Genomic DNA, 19,887 nt, shown 5'->3' with positions numbered 1-19,887 from the left:
GTGTCTGATCAGGTGATGCCAGTTCCTCACTCTCTTGCTTGATCTCCAGATCACTGTCAACAAAATCAGATTCTGAAAAATCAGAGTCCAATTCAGTGATAATGCGCAAAACATCGTCTGCTGAGGATTTTGTTTTCTGCACTTGCTTCGCTCCCTCGTGAGATGTTGATGCCATCTTGCCTTTGTTTACGTTTGTTTACATTTCGTAACTCACGTACATGCAAGGATTAGATGCTGAGTCAATGAGTCTAACATTCCACCAAGCAGAGAAGGAATGCCTGTAATGTAACTGAGTTTTGTCGCCGTTAACAGCTGATTGTCGCCCTCTACCCCTGGATGCTGACTTTTGTCAGGTAATACACATCACGGACTGTGATGCAATATTCACTCCATAAGACGCACAGACATTTCCACCCTTCCTTTGGGGGAAAAAAAGTGCATCTTATGGAGCGAAAAATACGGTACTTGGAAATTACATTCTGTTCCTAAAGTTGTTACACTTTACATGAAGTAGGCAGTTCCTCTGTATGTACAGAATAAGTACTTGTTAATTACATCATGTTCTCAAAGGAGTTACACTTCATATATGGCAGCAATTCCTGTGCAAGTACAGAGTAAATGCATAGTAAGTACATTGTGTTTCCAAAGGAGTTACACTTTACATTAATTAGGTAATTCCTATGCAAGTACGGAGTAAATGCATGGGAATTACATTCTGTTCCCAGATAAATTTTACAAGTAGGCTGTTTCCTATGTAGGTAATGTATAAGCACTACATAGTTACATTTACTTCCGAGTCTGCAAGTCCCTTCTAAGTATTATATAACCACAGAGTACTTGAATTCTCTTCCAATCCAGCAGTTCCTGTTTATGCTGTGTGTTTTAGATGTCTTCAGTGCCTGATTGTCAGCAATCTTTTTGATGTTCTTTTTGAGTCTAAATACTGGGGCGTGTTCTTAAACCAGTTTATGTTTGGAGCGTCTCTACTTGTAGACTGTGGGGAACAGCCCGGACACAGACAGATAGACATCGTTGGTTTAAACCCACACATGTTTATTTACAATATTTACAAGTGAAAACACAGCCCACAACCCAATACTCCCCAAAATCCAGGCCACACCACGATGTCTTTCTTCAGGTCCACCTCCAGTCCTCTCCTCCCGAGTTCTGTCTCTCCTCCTCCTGACTCCAGCCATGGAGGGAGGCGGCCCCTTTTATAATCACCCGGACGTGCTCTAGGTGCCTCCCAATGAGCGCCGGCTGGCACTTCCTGGTGTGGTGGAAGTGCCGGCTGTGCACCCGTAAGCACTCCGGGTGTCCCTGGTCTTCTTCCCCCCAGCACTTCCGGGTGTGGTGGAAGTGCTGAGGGCCAGGGCTCCACAGGCATCGAGGTGCCCCCTGGTGGTGACCACGGGCCCCTATAGGGTTGAGCTTCTAAGCTCTGTTCCTGTGGTCCCCAAAGCCACCAGGATGGTTGCCCCCTCGTGATCTGGACATTTTATCTTTGATTACCAACTTTTGGAAAAATTAATTCAACTGAATGTGTATCGACATTTGAGATATCTAACCAAAAATACTTGAAAATCAAGATGAAAAGATCATACATTTATTTGCTTGCAAGGTGTATGTTGCAGCCATCTCCAAAAACCCCTGAGTTATCCCTTGCTCAGTGCATCCTACCATATGTAACTGCAGTTAGAAATCGCACAGGCCGTCATTCATTATATGTCCCATATTATATTTTGTTATTTAGTACATCATGAGAGATTACAGGTAACTTAAACATAAGGATAGCTTCCACCTCTCATTACACTAGAGCAGGGGTGCCCAATGCGTCGATCACGATCGAAAAGGTAGTGCAGGTAGATCGCGTTGCATTCAAGAAAAAATTTTTTAAACGTTAGTCTATCATGTATCCTCCCTATGGCATTTGCCACTTGATTGACATATGGGGCGGCCAGTCTGAGATCTCTTTTCCTCTAACACACTGGTCATCCCGCATGCATGGTCAAACGTGCAAGCTACTGTAAAACTCCGGCTGTGATCTAGTTAGCCTTCCAATTTATATCGACTAAAGATTTTTAAGAAAATTGTTTGGGGAGGGTATGGGCTGGATGTGGAATTGGAAGAGGATTTTTTTTCTCACAATGTCACAGTCGAAGTGCGTTTGTCTGATCTGTCAATCTATCATTGCTATTCCAAAGAAGGAAAATATGGAAAGGCACTTTCGAACTGTTCATAAAAACTATGAAACTGACTTCCTTACGAAAAGCGATCTGAGAAAGAAAAAGGAGAGGGAACTAAAATCGCAGTTAATCGGACAGCCGTCATTTTTCACTCGGCTGAATTCAAAAGCAAAGGCAGACACACTGAAGCATCGTTTCGGGTGAGTCACTCGATTATTAGGCATAAGAAGTCCTTCCAAGATGGAGAGATGATAAAAGAGGCCTTTGTTGAGACAGATGGCTAGGGAGAAATTCCTGCTGAGATTTCAAGACCCCTGGCCGGAGAAAAAAGAGTTTCTCCTTGTCATTAAACATGCAGAATACAAGCAACTTAATAACGATCAATGGCCACTAGACTTGGCATTATTTTTTCCGATCTGACCAACATGTTGAATGAGCTTAATTTACATCTGCAAGGAAAAGAGAACTCCATGGCCAATATGATTAGCTCAGTTAATGCTTTCAAATGAAAAATGCAACATCTTTCCTCAAAGCTGCAGAGCCTTGATTTGGGGAACATCCAAAACCTCGCATCAGAGCTGGAGACGCAATGGTAGGCGTGTGCGCAACTTGACAGCATACGCTACACAGAGCAGATTGAAAATTGCCTGTCAGATTTTGACAGATGGTTTCAAGACTCAGCTTTACTTGAGCCAATCGCTACATTTATGTGCTATCCATTTAGGGAAGATGTTAAGGGTGATTCACCCGCATCAAAAATTGCAACACTGTTTCACCTAAAACTGCTACATTGGAGGATGAGATTTTGACACTACAGGATGACATTCAGCTGAAGTCTGGGGCTCTTGGACAGTTTTGGAACTTACTCACAGAGGAAAGTACTCAAACATGAGGAAATGTGGTACCTCCTCGACTGCATTATTAAGCTCTACTTATTTATGCGAGTCAGCCTTTTCCCACATGAAGATTATTAAATCCAAATACTGTAGTGACCATAAATGTGTTAAATTGTTATTGTGCCATAAAGGTTATTCAATTATGCAAGGTACAACATATATTTTATGTATAAAGTATACTCAGTATATATATATAGCATTTTTAATGTAGGTAGATCATTTCGACCTGGTCATGTTAAAAGTAGCTCGCATGCCCAAAAAAGTGTGGGCACACCTGCACTAGAGTATGTAGTTCGTTCTGACCACTGCTGTAAAATGTCATGAGATAAGTAACTGTTACTTAAATTGGTAAGATAAATGATGGCCACTCCAATGATATCTAAGGTTGTGACCTTTTTGTATCGTGTGCTTTGTTAATGGCATCTTAAGAAGTGACAAAATCATAAATCAGATGACTGGTGAATTCTTTTGGTCCTTAAAATACTTTTTCACTGTAATACTGGCAAAAGACTTTGAGCAATTATATTATGGTTACTGAGCCTGCTGGTACAATCGCTTCCAAGAGATGTCTTTATTGCTGAAAAATGCAAAATCTAGTGGGGCACCTCCTTGACATGTTTTTCTAAAAGAAGCATTTGACATATTCTTGTACAGGTGTTATACTTTTTATTGTTGAATTTTTTGGGCTATTATTATACCCATCCCTAACATAATACTGCCTAACTTGCATCATCCAATTCAGGTTCACAGGGTCGCAGAGCCATTCCAAGCATCATCGGGCACAAGGCAGGAAACAGCCCAGGATAGGGAGCCATCCCATTGCCAGGCCCACTGACAAACACACCAGCACTCAAGATCTCCCATACTGTATGGCCACTTAACCCAATCTACATATTCTTGGGATGTGGCAGAAAAACCCAAAAGAAGACATAGGGAGACATGGATAGAAAGTACAAATTTCACACACATATCTCCAGACAGAAGTCCATCTCAGGACAATGGATACATGAGGAAACAGTATTAACCATTTTGGAAATATGTTTTCACCATTTAAAAAATATCTTGAAATATCATCGAAAACCTATTCAGTTACCACCGCAATTCTCTATTAAAATTTCCCAGACAATGGAACATCTGTTACATAGTTGTAGTTACATACCCTGATATTCTTATTACATTTTTAAAGTACAGATACAAAGTAACTATGTAAGTACACTTGTTTTTGGATCAGTGATAAATTGTTACATTATAATTAAATAAACTGTGGAATAGCAATGACAACTGCGTAATTAACTATAGCGTTACTTTGTATTACACAGTAAGTATGGAGTAATAATTCATAGTTACACTGTACTTATACAGGTAATTACAGTGTAATTATGGAAACAATGTAAAGTGTTACCTAAAACATTCTAATGTCTTATTAATTATATAAACTCAATTTAAGTCAGAAAATACACTTTCCAGTATAACCATAGGAAGTGAACTAGTAACTATAAAATTCCCTATTAAACGGATTCAAATGTGTGATTAAACAAAACAATCTTGAAACAAATGATGCATCACAAGCACTCCCTTTGGTAATTTTCGCTAGCCAAGCATGTAAATATTTCAGAGAGAGGCTATATTACTAATTTTTTCATGGCTATATCTGCACCACTCCTGCCCTTTTCCAAACTTCATCATTTTTATTCTCAACCACAGGAATTCCCACAAAGCCCAATTGAGCATTTTCATTTGAATTCTTTCAAATTTCTCTCCCCATCTTTTTCTTATTCTCCATGTATCTGCACCATACAATACATCAACACTACTTAATAATACTAAATAAATATTTACCTTTATTTTATGTGCATCATTTTATAACATATTAACTATGACACCTTACCTGCAGAAATTTCTTCCATGTTACCATTATTCTGATGGGACATCAAGAGTATGTGAACAAATTACATAAAATTTCAGTAAGCTGAAGTAATAATGCAAACATAAGTGGCAAACATTACCCTAATACTATGAAAAGGACGGAACTTTTACTGACTGAAAAGGACGGAATGATTTTGTTACATTGTGTTATTAATGTTATTAACACTGCAATGTGTAGGTGGCACTGTAAGAGATGATACAGTATATAAAGAACTGGGAGATGGAATGGGAGGAAAGTTCCTGGAGGGAGAGTTATGAGCTGGAGATTTTGCTATAATGAAGATATTTGAAAAATTACAACTTGGAGATTTCTTTATGTACTGATCGATATAACAGAATTGGTGATGAGGACATTTTCAAGCAAGGCTGGAGGCATTTACTGTTCCACTACCAGTTTATTTCCTTCCCTATCCAGGAGAGCCCATTCTTCCATGTGATACGTGGATGAAAATGTTTGAAAATTATTTGATTGTTAATTGTCAGATGCTTCTGCACTGCTTAGGCACTGAAGGACACAGACTTTTCCATACAATGCCAATTACTGGTAATACATACGCAGAGGCCATAGTGCCGATGAAGAAGCATTTACTGCCCAAGTACAACGTGGTTGTCAAACGTCCATATATTTTGCAGTAGAGCACAACGAAAAAATGATATTGTGGCTCAGTATATTTCTACGTTATGAGACCTTGCATCTACCTGTGAGTTTAAAGATAAATTTGATGAATTGTTACGGGACCAGTTGATAGAACATGTCTGTGAGTTATTATTTGAACAAGACCTCACTCTTGAAAAAGTCATGATGCTTGCTTTGCAAATTGAAGTGGCTAAAAACCAAACGGGAATCCTGGTATTCTCTTCTTCAGCTTCAGTCAATGCAGTTCAAACCACAATGTTATCTACACAACACCGTAATGGCCAGGCTTCGATTGGCTGTTTCTGTACTGTATTCAAAGCACATCTTGCAAATACTCCAGAGTGTCCAGCTATGTCAGCCACGTAAAGAAGCTGTGGAAAACATGGACATTTTTCTCGTGTGTGTCACTCTGCACCACAAGGACGAGTTTAGAGTATTGATATTCCAGAAACTTCCATTTTGGTTATAAATAATGATACAAACTGGCCTGAAAAAATTTAATGCACTGTTACAGTTCAAGCAAATGATTATAAACCATATCCATGCGCATCCTCATAGGCATGGTGTCGTCTCTATCCATTTTTCCCCAGCGGGTTATGTAACAGGTATTTTGTTAATTGTACTTTATGTGCTCCTCCCGTACACCTGCTCTGTTATTCCAAAACTGAACTGCCTGTGACAGGATGCCTCCAAGCACAAGTTTCATATGCAGCTGCCAAGACGCCGGCTACTTTCTTCATCATGCATCGAAACTGTAATACAGTACCTACCTCTATGTCTTCCCAACTGGTCCCAGTGCTACAGTTATCTTCCACTCAATTCAAAAGCCTTGGATGTGCAATAGGGTCTGTACATATGGTAAGAATCCGGCCAGACATCACGCAGGTGCAGCACAAATTGAGGCACTTGCCTATATCTGTATGGACTGTTGTTTCCGCTGAATTGCACTACTTGCTTGATGCAGGAATTATTGAGTTTGTGGACGCTTCTCCATGGGTGTCACCCACAGTAGTCACACAAAAGAAATCTGGTGGCAGATGCTTATGTGTGAACCTTCATGAGCATAATAAGGCTGTTATTGCTGATTCTTTTCTGCTGCCACATATTGAAAAACTTTTTTCTCAATTGTGATGTGCTACTATATTCTCCAATATAGATCTTGCAAAAACTAACCATGAAGTGCACAAAGAGAGTAGGGACTTCATTACATTTATAATATACGATGGCTTCTTCTGCTTTTGCTGTGCCCCTTACGAGCTGCCATCAATTCCAGCTGCGTTTCAAAAAATAGTAGCAACACTTCTCTGGTATCTCCCAGGTGTCCAGAATTACCTTGATGATATTATTATCTATGGATCCACAGTTGATGACCATAATCGTCACATCTTAGTTGTTTTAGAATGCTTGGAGAAGGTGGGACTACAATTAAACAAGGACAAATGTCATTTCAGCCAGTCGTCCCTTCGTTGTCATTTCTGTGGAGGGTATTTTGCCAGACATGGAGCATGTAAATGCTTTCCTTAATGCACCCCTTCCCATAGATGCTTCTGTTTTGTGTTTAGTTTTTAGGACTAGTGTCATGGTATGCAAAGTTTATACCGTATTACATCATGGCAGTAGAGCATATGCGTGCTTGTTTACGTGGACAATCCAACTTTGACTTCTCAGAGGAAGCACAGCGTAGCTTCCATAGGGTCAAGGAATTAATTCTGACCAGTTCTGCTCTGGCAATTTTTGCTCCTGCTTTGACTTCAATTATAGCAACCGATGCTTCAGACTATGGGCTGGGTGCAGTATTTACACAAATGCATAATGATGGAACAGAGCATACTGTTGCCTTTGCTTCTCGTACAATTTCTCAAGCTGAGAGGAAGTGCTCTATGCTGGAAAAGGAGGCCTTAGCGTGTATTTAGGCAGTTGAAAAGTGGCATACATAATGTATGGGGACACTGATTCACTTTAAAAACAAATCACCAGACCCTTACAATACTTCTTACTATGAAAGGTATAAGAAGAGCTGGTATATTGTCCATTGGTCAGCATGTCTTCTTTGTTTTAATTATGATGTTTTGTACTGCCTGGGAGCGCAAAATTCAACTGCTTGTCTCAGCTCCCTCTTATCTGTTCCTGATGTGCCATCTGAATTAGAGCTGGAGAATGTTGCCTTCGGCTGTGAAGGCAGTAAGCCATGCAGAATTCAAAGCTGCTTCTGCATTTTGCCCAGAACTGAATGCCTTATGGGATCTCATTGATTCAGTACTTTCACATATGGCATGAACTCTCTGTTAAATATGATTTTGTATTCAGAGGACTGGATCAGTAAGTTGTGGCGGTTAATCTGCAACAGGCAATTGTGGACCTAGCACACGAGGGTTATCAAGGAATTGTCCGCACAAAACAGAGGCTTTTCGACCCGTACTGGTGGCTGAAAATGGATGATCATTTTCATTAAAGCAGTCAAGTCCTGTCAACCTTACTAATCTAATGATAAGAGCGCAAGGTGTGTGCCATGCTGTTACAACCCATACCTTGGCCAGATAGGCCATGAGAGAAAGTTTCCATTGATGTGATAAGGCCCTTTGAAATCGCATCTGCAGATTGTCGCCTTGCCTTCATACTTATAGACTATTATTCAAAATGGCCGGAACTTAGTTTTACTTACTGCTTCAAATCTAGTTGTTTTGTTAGTATTTGTTTTCATTCACCATGGCAAGCCTTAATGCTTGGTATCTGATAATGGTCCTCAGTTCACTTCCTCTATCCTGTCCACATTCTTACAAGAGAGAGGGACATTCAGCACACAAGATCTGCTAATTATCACCCTCGGGCTAATGGGACAAATGAAAGATTTAATCAAGTGCTCAAGAAAACAGCGCAAATGCTTCATTTATAACACAAGCCCTGGAAATCATCCATTACGGAATTCTTTCATATCTTTAGAGGTATTCCACATGCGACAATGGGTATTTCACCTTTTGAACTGCTTCATGAGCACAAGATGCGTACTAAATTGAATGTGTTGCCTTTGTCAACATCTGTTAGACTAGATAATGCAAGCATAACACAATGAGTTACTGCTAAACAGGAGAGGATGAAGAAATACACGGATGATAGAAGAGGAGCTTGTATCCTGTCACTGCCAAAGGGGACACAATGCAAGTAAAGATGCTTAAGCATGTGCCTAAAGGATTACCACAGTACAGTAATCCCATGCCTGTAGCTACGTGCTTGGTGACAATAAAGTGTGGAATGCAGCGTGTCTGTCCCCCTGTGCACCACATGCAGATTCGGCAAGTGGTGCACCTCCGGATCCATCTTGTGATGTGCCTCCTGCTACTCTGCTTTAATCACACAGGGATTCATCCTTTGAGTGTTGTCAATTCCAACAGTGAACCCATCTGTTTTGTTAGTCCCTGAAAAAAATGGGAAGACCACCTTGAAGGGCTGTGTATGCTTAAAAGACTATGAGACGGGACCATAATGCAAATCAAACAGATTATTCTGTTTTTGTTATTTTCTCTTTTGCTAATGTGGAAGAGTAATTTTAGGGTAACATAGCATTCATCTTAAACAAATAGCATAAAGAGTTAATGAATGTCAGAAAACTGTTCAGGCACACCAGGAAACCAGATAAAGGTCAAGTGAACAACAAAATGTACACTGAAATATAAGAACTGGTTCAGGAAAAATACTGAGATGGTCAAGTAAATAAAGAATGTCCCAGAAGAAAGGTTGATGTAATATACAAAATGTACTGAAGGATGACTAAGAGATGAGTAAGAAATCAGCAGATGTCCTATAAACTAGAATGGACAGTTGTTATATGCACAGAAAATTCAAGGGTGATAGCTCATCTCAAAAGGTATTAGAAGAACCAAAATAAAATAAAAGACTTTTGTTTTATATAAATCATTTGGATGTAAACCAATGAACCAACCAAAATAAAATGTATGCATTGCTAGCTAATCTCTTTCTCTGTCTCATTCTTCCTAGGGCACGAAGTGGAAGCAGAAGCAGACAATGGGCGACAGTGAGATGAATCTTGTTGCAGTAGTAGTTGAGGGACTCCAGGCACTCGACGAACAGATTCAGAAACTCCTGTCCAGACGAAGATACCTTAGAGATCTGAAGGCTCGGCTGTTGGATAAACAGTCCTCGCCATCTGTTATCGGCGTAACATCAACCCCGCGTTGTGCCGCTCAAGTCAACTTCACCCCCGCGCCAAGTAGGAGCGACATGGATGATGACCTCAGCGTATTTCAGCTATGCAGGCGGGGGTTCAAGGCCAGAACAACAACAACAACATTTATTTATATAACACATTTTCATACAAAAAGTAGCTCAAAGTGTTTTACATAATGAAAAAAAGAAAAATAAAAGACAAATAAGAAATTAAAATAAGACAACATTAGTTAACATAGAAAGGAGTAAGGTCCGATGGCCAGGGTGGACAGAAAAAACAAAAAAAAACTCCAGAAGGCTGGAGAAAAAAATAAAATCTGTAGGGGTTCCAGGCCACGAGACCGCCCAGTCCCCTCTGGGCATTCTACCTAACATAAATGAAATAGTCCTCTTTGTAGTTCGGGTTTTCACAGAGTCACTTGATGCTGATGGTCATACAGACTTCTGGCTTTTAATCCATCCATCATTGTTGGAACATCATGGAGCTTTGGGTAGTGCGCCACCACCAACAGGACACCGGAAAAGGAAGGGGTTAGTCCAGAACACCTCCATCGGCACAGGCAAGCATCGTAACTCAGAACCGGATCGACCCTCTAAGCGTCCCCAGTTCGCCTTCAGCTCCTGGTGATGTAATAGTGGTAGGTGATTCTATTGTTAGAAACCTCAATATCACATACCCTAATAGAAAATCTTTTGTTTCTTGTTTTCCTGGTGCTCATGTCCGAGATGTGATGAGACGTGCGCCGGCAATCTATGAGAAGCACAAGAACAGGGCAGTTGGAGTAATTGTTTTGCATGCTGGTGTAAAGCGCTTGGGAAAGCAGATCATAACCTGGTTCTGCTTCAGCCTCACTATAAACCAAAAGTTAGAGTCCTACCTGTAACCACACGATCATTCAGGAAGTGGACCCCGGAGGCTGAGAATACTCTGAGAGAATGTTTTGGAACTACAGACTGGGATATCCTGCAGGGATCTCATAGTGAGAACATTGAGGAGGTTGTTGACTGCACTACTGACTACATCAACTTCTGTATGGACATTGTAGTTCCAGTAAAAACTGTACGCTGCTATGCTAACAACAAGCCATGGATTACAAGTGACATCAAGGGCCTTTTGAACCAGAAGAAAAGGGCTTTTAAAGGCGGTAATCAGCATGAGCTCAAGCGCGTGCAGAAGGAACTCCGAGTCCAGCTCAGGGCGGCAAAGGAGCAGTACAGGAGAAAGCTGGAGCAGAAGTTGCAGAATAACAGCATGAAGGAAGTGTGGGGTGGGATGAAGATCATCACTGGCTGCAGCTCGAAGCGGGGTGCCACCATCGAGAGAGACGTGAAGAGAGCAAACCAAATGAACAACTTCTTTAACAGGTTTGACCACCCTAACCCACTCTCACTCTCACCTCGGAGTACTGCACCCTCCACACATCCTTCTGCTGATACCAGCATAGGAGAGACATCCCCACCCATAATTACAACAGTGCAAGTGAGCAGAGAGCTGAGGAGACTTCGTGCCAGCAAAGCAGCGGGTCCAGATGGAGTATCGCCACGACTGCTGAAGGTCTGTGCATCGGAGCTGAGGGATCCTCTACAGCGCATCTTCAACCTGAGCCTGGAACAGGGGAGAGTCCCGAGGCTTTGGAAAACATCTTGTATCACCCCAGTCCCAAAGGTATCACGTCCTAGTGAGCTGAATGACTTTCGGCCTGTTGCTCTGACATCACATGTGATGAAGACCATGGAGAGGCTGCTGCTTCACCACCTTAGGCCACAGGTTCAACACGCCCTTGACCCTCTGCAGTTTGCATATCAGGAGAAGGTGGGAGCGGAGGATGCCATCATCTATATGCTACACCGATCACTCTCTCACTTGGACAGAGACAGTAGTGCTGTAAGAATTATGTTTCTAGACTTCTCTAGCGCCTTCAACACAATCCAACCTCTGCTCCTTAGGGACAAGCTGACAGAGATGGGATTAGATTCATACCTAGTGGCATGGATCGTGGACTATCTTAAAGACAGAACTCAGTATGTGCGTCTTGGGAACTGCACGTCTGACATTGTGGTCAGCAACACAGGAGCGCCACATGGGACTGTACTTTCTTCGGTCCTGTTCAGCCTATATACATCGGACTTCCAATACAACTCGGAGTCCTGCCATGTGCAAAAGTTCGCTGATGACACTGCTATCGTGGGCTGCATCAGGAATGGGCTGGAGGATGAGTGGGCTGCATCAGGAATGGAGTATAGGGACCTAGTCAATGACTTTGTTAAATGGTGCGACTCAAACCACCTACAACTGAACACCAGCAAAACCAAGGAGCTGGTGGTGGATTTTAGGAGGCCCAGACCCCTCATAGACCCCGTGATCATCAAAGGTGACTGTGTGCAGATGGTGCAGACCTATAAATATCTGGGAGTACAGCTGGATGATAAATTAGACTGGACTGCCAATACTGATGCGCTGTGCAAGAAAGGACAGAGCCGACTATACTTCCTTAGAAGGCTGGCGTCCTTTAACATCTGCAATAAGATGCTGCAGATGTCCTATCAGACAGTTGTGGCGAGCACCCTCTTCTTCACGGTGGTGTGCTGGGGAGGCTGCATTAAGAGGAAAGACGCCTCACGCCTGGACAAACTGGTGAGGAAGGCAGGTTCTATTGTTGGCATGGAGCTGGACAGTTTAACATCTGTGGCAGAGCGAAGGGCGCTCAGCAGGCTCCTATCAGTTATGGAGAATCCACTGCATCCACTAAATAGTATCATCTCCAGACAGAAGAGCATCTTCAGCGATAGACTGCTGTCACTGACCTGCTCCACTGACAGATTGAGGAGATCGTTCCTCCCCCAAACTATGCGACTCTTCAATTCCACCCGGGGGGGGTAAACGTTAACATTTAACATTATACAAAGTTATTGTCTGTTTTTCACCTGCATTATTATCATCCTTTAATTTAATATTATTTATTGTATCATTATGCTGCTGCTGGAGAATGTGAATTTCCCATTGGGATTAATAAAGTATCTATCTATCTATCTATCTATCTATCTATCTATCTATCTATCTATCTATCTATCTATCTATCTATCTATCTATCTATCTATCTATCTATCTAAATGATATAAGGCACCGACAGTCGGAGATCCTCAAGGCAGACTTCACAGCATTAATTAAAGACACAAAGGAGAGGACCCCATCGGCAAAGATCTTCATTTCGGGTCCACTCCCTCTCGTCAGACGATCAAACAAGTACTACAGTCGTCTGCTAGGATTAAACAACTGGCTGCAGGGCTTCTGCAAGAATCAAGACATCAGGTTCATCAACAACTGGGACCTCTTTTGGGAAAGACCGCGTTTTTTCAAGCGAGATAGCCTGCATCCGAACAGTTTCGGCGCCCGGGTCCTCTCCGAAAACATATCTAAGGTAATTCGTTTATCTTGACTATCTATCTCTGCTCTTAACCCCTTCCGAAATGCTACTGCTGTGCTAGGACATGATAATTGTTTAATAAAATTTTCCATTAAAGTGCACAACATAAATACTGTAATTACCAATCTCGATGCACGTAGAAAATCTAGGCAATACGGCATAAACACCAATAATTTAATTAAAATTACTACTTTAGATGAACAATGTATTAAAACTATAAAAACAGATTATAGATTAAACAAAAAATACACACAGAACGGCGCTAATAAAAATAACTTAGTTCCTGTTCCAAATATCAATAACGCACATAGTACTCATCTCTGCCCCTCCTAAACATTAAATATGGCACTATTAAATATTAGAGCTTTAACCAACAAGACGTTTTTTATCAACGATCTTATTAGTGATAAAAAAATAGATTTTATTGCACTAAGTGAAACGTGGCTTAGCTCAGATGGCGCAGCTGTTTTAACACTAGAATTACCAGAGCCTACGAAAAAACTCGTAAATCCGTCCCACCTTAAATCACGTCTTAAATCCGTTTGCACCTCTCCGCCAGAGTCCTTTGTCATCTAAATGTGCTGATTAACAAAAGCTACTAGCAGCCATCTATTCCATCCCCCCACCGACTTAGAACGAATTTCTCCTAGCTCATGCCTTGCCTTGATTTGATTATCTGGGATTGAAGTGGAGTTTTAGAGTGGAAATAATATAGTGTTATTTGGAATACACGCATTTCATGTGTGTTCCGTTTCTATAGTAGTCTGTGCAAGCACATTTTTAAAACAGAAACGTTTTTCATATTCTAATAGTAAATGACAAAATGTAGTCATAAACTATATAACGTATGAAGCCTGAAGTCCATATATCAAAGAAACACTTTCACAAAAGGTACAAATAAGAGAACACGTGCGCTTTCATTCAAAAATATAACTGCACAAAAAAAAAAAGCCGCGTTAGCATGCCACATTGACATTCTTACAACAACCGCCGCGGTGGCGTAATGGTATCAGCTCCTGACTGGGGATCAGAGGGTGGCGAGTTCGATCCCGCACGGCTCCACTTCGAGAAGTGAACTGCTCTTATTCTTACAATTTTAGAATAACAACATAAATTTGATTTCAGTCTGTAACAGCCGGTGTAACTTATGATACTGGTAAAGGTTAGCTTTTTTTTTTTTTTTTTTAATTCACTTTTCATTCTCGCAGTCGCATTCAGAATCAATCCATACAACCCCATCTGACACAGCTGTTTTTACATAAATAAAAGTGCATTTTTATTCAAGAGTATAACCGAAGAATAAAGAAAGCAAGTTACAGTTGGTGGTTGATATGACAGCTTGCGTGGTGCAATGCTAAGAACTGCTGATTTCAAGTGACGGTGAGATACGAAGAAGGCAGCTTCGCCAGCGTTTGTGTGTCAGAACCCTTTTGGGGTGGGGGGGGGGCGGTAGTATGCATCGTGGTACACTGCAGACCTATAGCGCGTCTTTATGTCAGATGGGGTTGTATGGATTGATTCTGAATGCGACTGCGAGAATGAAAAGTGAATTAAAAAAAAAAAAAAAAAGCTAACCTTTACCAGTATCATAAGTTACACCGGCTATTACAGACTGAAATCAAATTTATGTTGTTATTCTAAAATTGTAAGAATAAGAGCAGTTCACTTCTCGAAGTGGAGCCGTGCGGGATCGAATTCGCCACCCTCTGATCCCCAGTCAGGAGCTGATACCATTACGCCACCGCGGCAGTTGTAGTAAGAATGTCAATGTGGCATGCTAACGCGGCTTTTTTTTTTGTGCAGTTATATTTTTGAATAAAAGCGCACGTGTTCTCTTATTTGTACCTTTTGTGAAAGTGTTTCTTTGATATATGGACTTCAGGCTTCATACGTTATATAGTTTATGCCTACATTTTGTCATTTACTATTAGAATATGAAAAACGTTTCTGTTTTAAAAATGTGCTTGCACAGACTACTATAGAAACGGAACACACATGAAATGCGTGTATTCCAAATAACACTATATTATTTCCACTCTAAAACTCCACTTCAATCCCAGATAATCAAATCAAGGCAAGGCATGAGCTAGGAGAAATTCGTTCTAAGTCGGTGGGGGGATGGAATAGCTGGCTGCTAGTACCTTTTGTTTATCAGCACATTTAGATGACAAAGGACTCTGGCGGAGAGGTGCAAACGGATTTAAGACGCGATTTAAGGTGGGACGGATTTACGAGTTTTTTCGTAGGTTCTGGTAATTCTAGTGTTAATCGAATCTGCGCCTCCGGATTACAGTTTTACTCATGCAGATCGCCAAGGAAAGAAAGGTGGTGGCTTGGCAAACATTTACTCAAACCGGCTAAAATGTAAAGATGTCAGTTTTGGTAAATTCAAGTCCTTTGAGTATCTCGCCGTTGTTATCCATGGAGATTCTCACGTTCTAGTATTATCCGTGTATAGACCTCCAAAATTCAACGCGTCTTTTTTTGAGGAATTCTCTGACTTAATGTCAATTTTAATTACGAACTATGACACACTCTTAATAGTCGGCGACTTTAATTTTCATATAGATAATCAGTGTGACCAAAAAGTAAAAGAATTTATGAACCTCCTGGACTCTTTTGATTTGAGACAGCTCGTCAATCAGCCTACACATAAAGCAGGTCATACGTTAGACTTAGTGATTACTAAAGGACCAAAAGTTGATATAAAACAGGTCATTGATATTGGTCTATCAGACCATTTTCTTCTACTTTTTAATATAGAAATATTGATAGAAAACTTTCATGAGAAGCATATTGTTAAAAAACGCTTCTTTGACTCATCAGCAGCTTTAAAACTTACAAACATTCTAAGCAATCAGTCCGTTTATAGTGCCAACTATAATAGCGAGGATAATGTAAATAATAAGGTGGAAAGATTTAATACTAAAGTGAGAGCTGCTGTTGACATAGTTGCACCTGAAAAGATAGTTAAAAAATCTTCTAGCATTGTTATACCATGGAAGACCCAAAGAGTGTCTGATTTAAAGAGAGCATGCCGTAGAGCTGAGCGTAAATGGAGGAAGACTAAACTAACTATCCACTATGAAATATTAAAAGTTAAAATAACAGAATACAATAACACAGTCCGTCTTGAGAGGTGCTGCTATTTCTCTAAGATTATAAATAACAATGCTAGTAATCCCAGAGTCTTATTCTCAACAATTGATCGTCTGTTAAACCCAAGTAACTCAAAGGAATGCATCCTAAGTACTTCCAGTAAAACCTGTGAGGCTATCGCTGTATTTTTCAATCAAAAAATGAATGATATTCGAAATAACATAGTATATCTCCCCAACACTAAGGATCCTCCTAAACCCCAGTATTCCGTTATAAACAAATTGAACTCTTTCACTAGGATAGATTTACCTGATTTACATAAAATAATTTCTCAAATGAAACCCTCCACCTGCGTCCTTGACCCAATACCAACAAATTTTTTCAAAGAAGTATCGGGCGTGCTAATTGATAATGTTCTTGACAATTCATCATTAAATACGGGGGTCTTACCAGGCTGTCTTAAGACTGCTGTAGTTAAACCCCTACTTAAGAAAAATAACCTCGACCCCTCTGCTCTTGAAAAATTTAGACCCATCTCTAACCTGCATTTCTTAAGTAAAATTCTAGAGAAGGCAGTCATTATGCAGTTAAATGAGCACCTTAATAAACATGCTATTCTTGATAAATTTCAGTCAGGTTTTAGAACAAATCACAGCACAGAAACTGCACTCGTTAAAAGTAGTCAATGATTTGCGGGTAAATGCAGACAGAGGCCATTTATCTGTTCTCATCCTCTTAGATCTGAGTGCCACATTTGACACCATTGATCATAATATTCTTAAAAATCGCCTTATTCAGTGGGTGGGCCTCTCTGGCAGTGTCTTAAATTGGTTTGAATCCTACCTGGCAGGGAGAAAATTCTTTGTTAGTTGTGGTAATTACAACTCAAAGACACATGGCATCCTATATGGTGTTCCACAAGGCTCTATCCTGGGTCCGCTGCTCTTCTCAATCTACATGCTTCCATTAGGTCAGATTATCTCAGGGCACAACGTGAGCTACCACAGCTATGCTGATGACACACAGCTGTATTTATCAATTGCACCTGATGACCCCAAATCTCTTGATTCACTAACACAATGTCTGACTTGTATTTCAGAATGGATGAATAGTAACTTCCATCCATCCATTTTCCAACCCGCTGAATCCGAACACAGGGTCGCGGGGGTCTGCTGGAGCCAATCCCAGCCAACACAGGGCACAAGGCAGGAAACAATCCTGGGCAGGGTGCCAACCCACCGCAGGACACACACAAACACACCCACACACCAAGCACACACTAGGGCCAAGTTAGAATCGCCAATGCACCTAACCTGCATGTCTTTGGACTGTGGGAGGAAACCGGAGCACCCGGAGGAAACCCACGCAGACACGGGGAGAACATGCAAACTCCACGCAGGGAGGACCCGGGAATCGAACCCGGGTCCCCAGATCTCCCAACTGCGAGGCAGCAGCGCTACCCACTGCGCCACCGTGCCGCCCTGAATAGTAACTTTCTCAAGTTAAATAAAGAGAAAACTGAAATCTTAGTGATTGGCAATAATGGATACAATGAGGCTATTAGAAATAAACTGGAAGCATTAGGATTAAAAGTCAAAACGGAGGTAAAAAGCTTAGGGGTAACTGTTGACTGTAATCTAAATTTTAAATCGCATATTAATCAGATCAGCTTCTGTAGCCGAGAATCGGACCGCCAAGGTCCCCGCCTTCAGCCACCACCCAACTCACTCTGCACCCGACCTCCTTGGCCCCCTCCCATAGGTGGTGAGCCCATGGGAAGGGGGATTCACGTTGCCTCTTCGGGTTGTGCCCGGCTGAGCCCCATGGGTGCAGGCCCGGCCACCAGGCGCTCGCCATCGAGCCCCACCTCCAGGCCTGGCTCCAGAGGGGGGCCCCGGTGACCTGCGTCCGGGCAAGGGAAAATGCCGTCCAAAGTTTTCATCCATCATAGGAGGTTTGTTTAACCGCTCTTTGTCTCATCCCTCACCTAGGACCAGTTTGCCTTGGGTGGCCCTACCAGAGGCATAAAGCCCTGGACAACTGAGCTCAGAGGATCATTGGGACACGCAAACCCCTCCACCACGATAAGGTGGCGGTTAAAGGAGGGTGGTGGTGGTCCTCCTCTTTAAGAAAGGGGACCGAAGGGTGTGTTCCAACTACAGAGGGATTACACTCCTCAGCCTCCCAGGAAAAGTCTCTTCAGGGGTCCTGGAGAGGAGGGTCCATCGGATAGTTGAGCCTCGGATTCAGGAGGAACAGTGGACCAGCTCTATACCCTTAGCAGGGTCCTGGAGGGTGCATGGGAGTTTGCCCAACCAGTCTACATGTGTTTTGTGGACTTTGAAAAGGCATTCGACCGTGTCCCTCAGGGAATCATGTGGGGGGTACTCCGAGAGTATGGGGTACCGGACCTCCTGATAAGGGCTGTTCGGTCCCTGTATGATCAGTGCCAGAGCTTGGTCCGCATTGTAAGTCGAACCCGTTTCCAGTGAGAGTTGGACTCCGCCAGGGTGCCCTTTGTCACCGATTCTGTTCATAACTTTTATGGACAGAATTTCTAGGCGCAGCCAGGGCATTGAGGCGGTCCGGTTTGGTGGACTCAGGATTGGGTCACTGCTTTTTGCAGATGATGTTGTCCTGTTTGCTTCATCAGGCCGTGATCTTCAGCTCTCTCTGGATCGGTTCGCAGCCAAGTGTGAAGCGGCTGGGATGAGAATCAGCATCTCCAAATCCGAGACCATGGTCCTCAGCCGGAAAAGGGGGGAGTGCCCTCTCAGGGTTGGTAGCGAGATCCTGCCCCAAGTGGTGGAGTTCAAGTATCTCGGGGTCTTGTTCACGAGTGAGGGAAGAATGGAGCGTGAGATAGACAGGCGGATCGGTGCGGCATCCGCAGTAATACGGGCTCTGCATCGGTCTGTCGTGGTGAAAAAGGAGCTGAGCCACAAGGCGAAGCTCTCAATTTACCAGTCGATCTATGTTCCTACCCTCACCTATGGTCATGAGCTATGGGTAGTGACCGAAAGAACGAGATCGCGAATACAAGCGGCTGAAATGAGTTTCCTCCGCAGGGTGTCTGGGCTTTCCCTTAAAGATAGGGTGAGAAGCTCAGTCATCCGGGAGGGGCTCAGAGTAGAGCCTCTGCTTCTCCGCATCGAGAGGAGTCAGATGAGGTGGCTCGGGCATCTGATCAGGATGCCTCCTGGACACCTCCCTGGAGAGGTGTTCCGGGCATGTCTAACCGGGTATGAGGCCCCGGGGAAGACCCAGGACACGCTGGAGGGACTATATCTCTCGGCTGGCCTGGGAACGTCTTGGGATTCTCCCAGAAGAGCTAGAAGAAGTGGCTGGGGAGAGGGAAGTCTGGGCATCTCTGCTCAAGCTGCTGCCCCCGTGACCCGACCTCGGATAAGCGGAAGAGAATGGATGGATGGATGGATGGATGGATATTAATCAGATCACTAGGACAGCATTTTTTCACTTAAGAAACATAACAAAAGTTAGACCTCTTATATCATTGAAAGATGCTGAGAAATTAG

At 42.3% G+C, this 19,887-nt stretch overlaps 1 protein-coding gene across 1 annotated transcript in view; it reads left to right on the top strand.

Annotated features, from left to right (window-relative positions):
- Positions 1 to 13,710, top strand: part of LOC127529037 (uncharacterized) — a 488,416-nt gene extending 474,706 nt beyond the window's left edge. Inside the window, exon 2 of the mRNA XM_051931347.1 lies at positions 13,060 to 13,710. Coding sequence (XP_051787307.1) covers positions 13,060 to 13,194 — 135 coding nt within the window. The 3' untranslated portion in view covers positions 13,195 to 13,710. The remainder of the gene's footprint in view (positions 1 to 13,059) is intronic.
- The last annotated feature ends 6,177 nt before the right edge of the window (positions 13,711 to 19,887 follow it).

The sequence above is a fragment of the Erpetoichthys calabaricus genome, chromosome 8 (genome assembly GCF_900747795.2).
Source record: "Erpetoichthys calabaricus chromosome 8, fErpCal1.3, whole genome shotgun sequence".
In the NCBI taxonomy this organism is placed as follows: domain Eukaryota; kingdom Metazoa; phylum Chordata; class Cladistia; order Polypteriformes; family Polypteridae; genus Erpetoichthys; species Erpetoichthys calabaricus.
The sequence above is the reverse complement of the archived record's forward strand: the minus strand, read 5'-3'. Positions and strand labels throughout refer to the sequence as shown.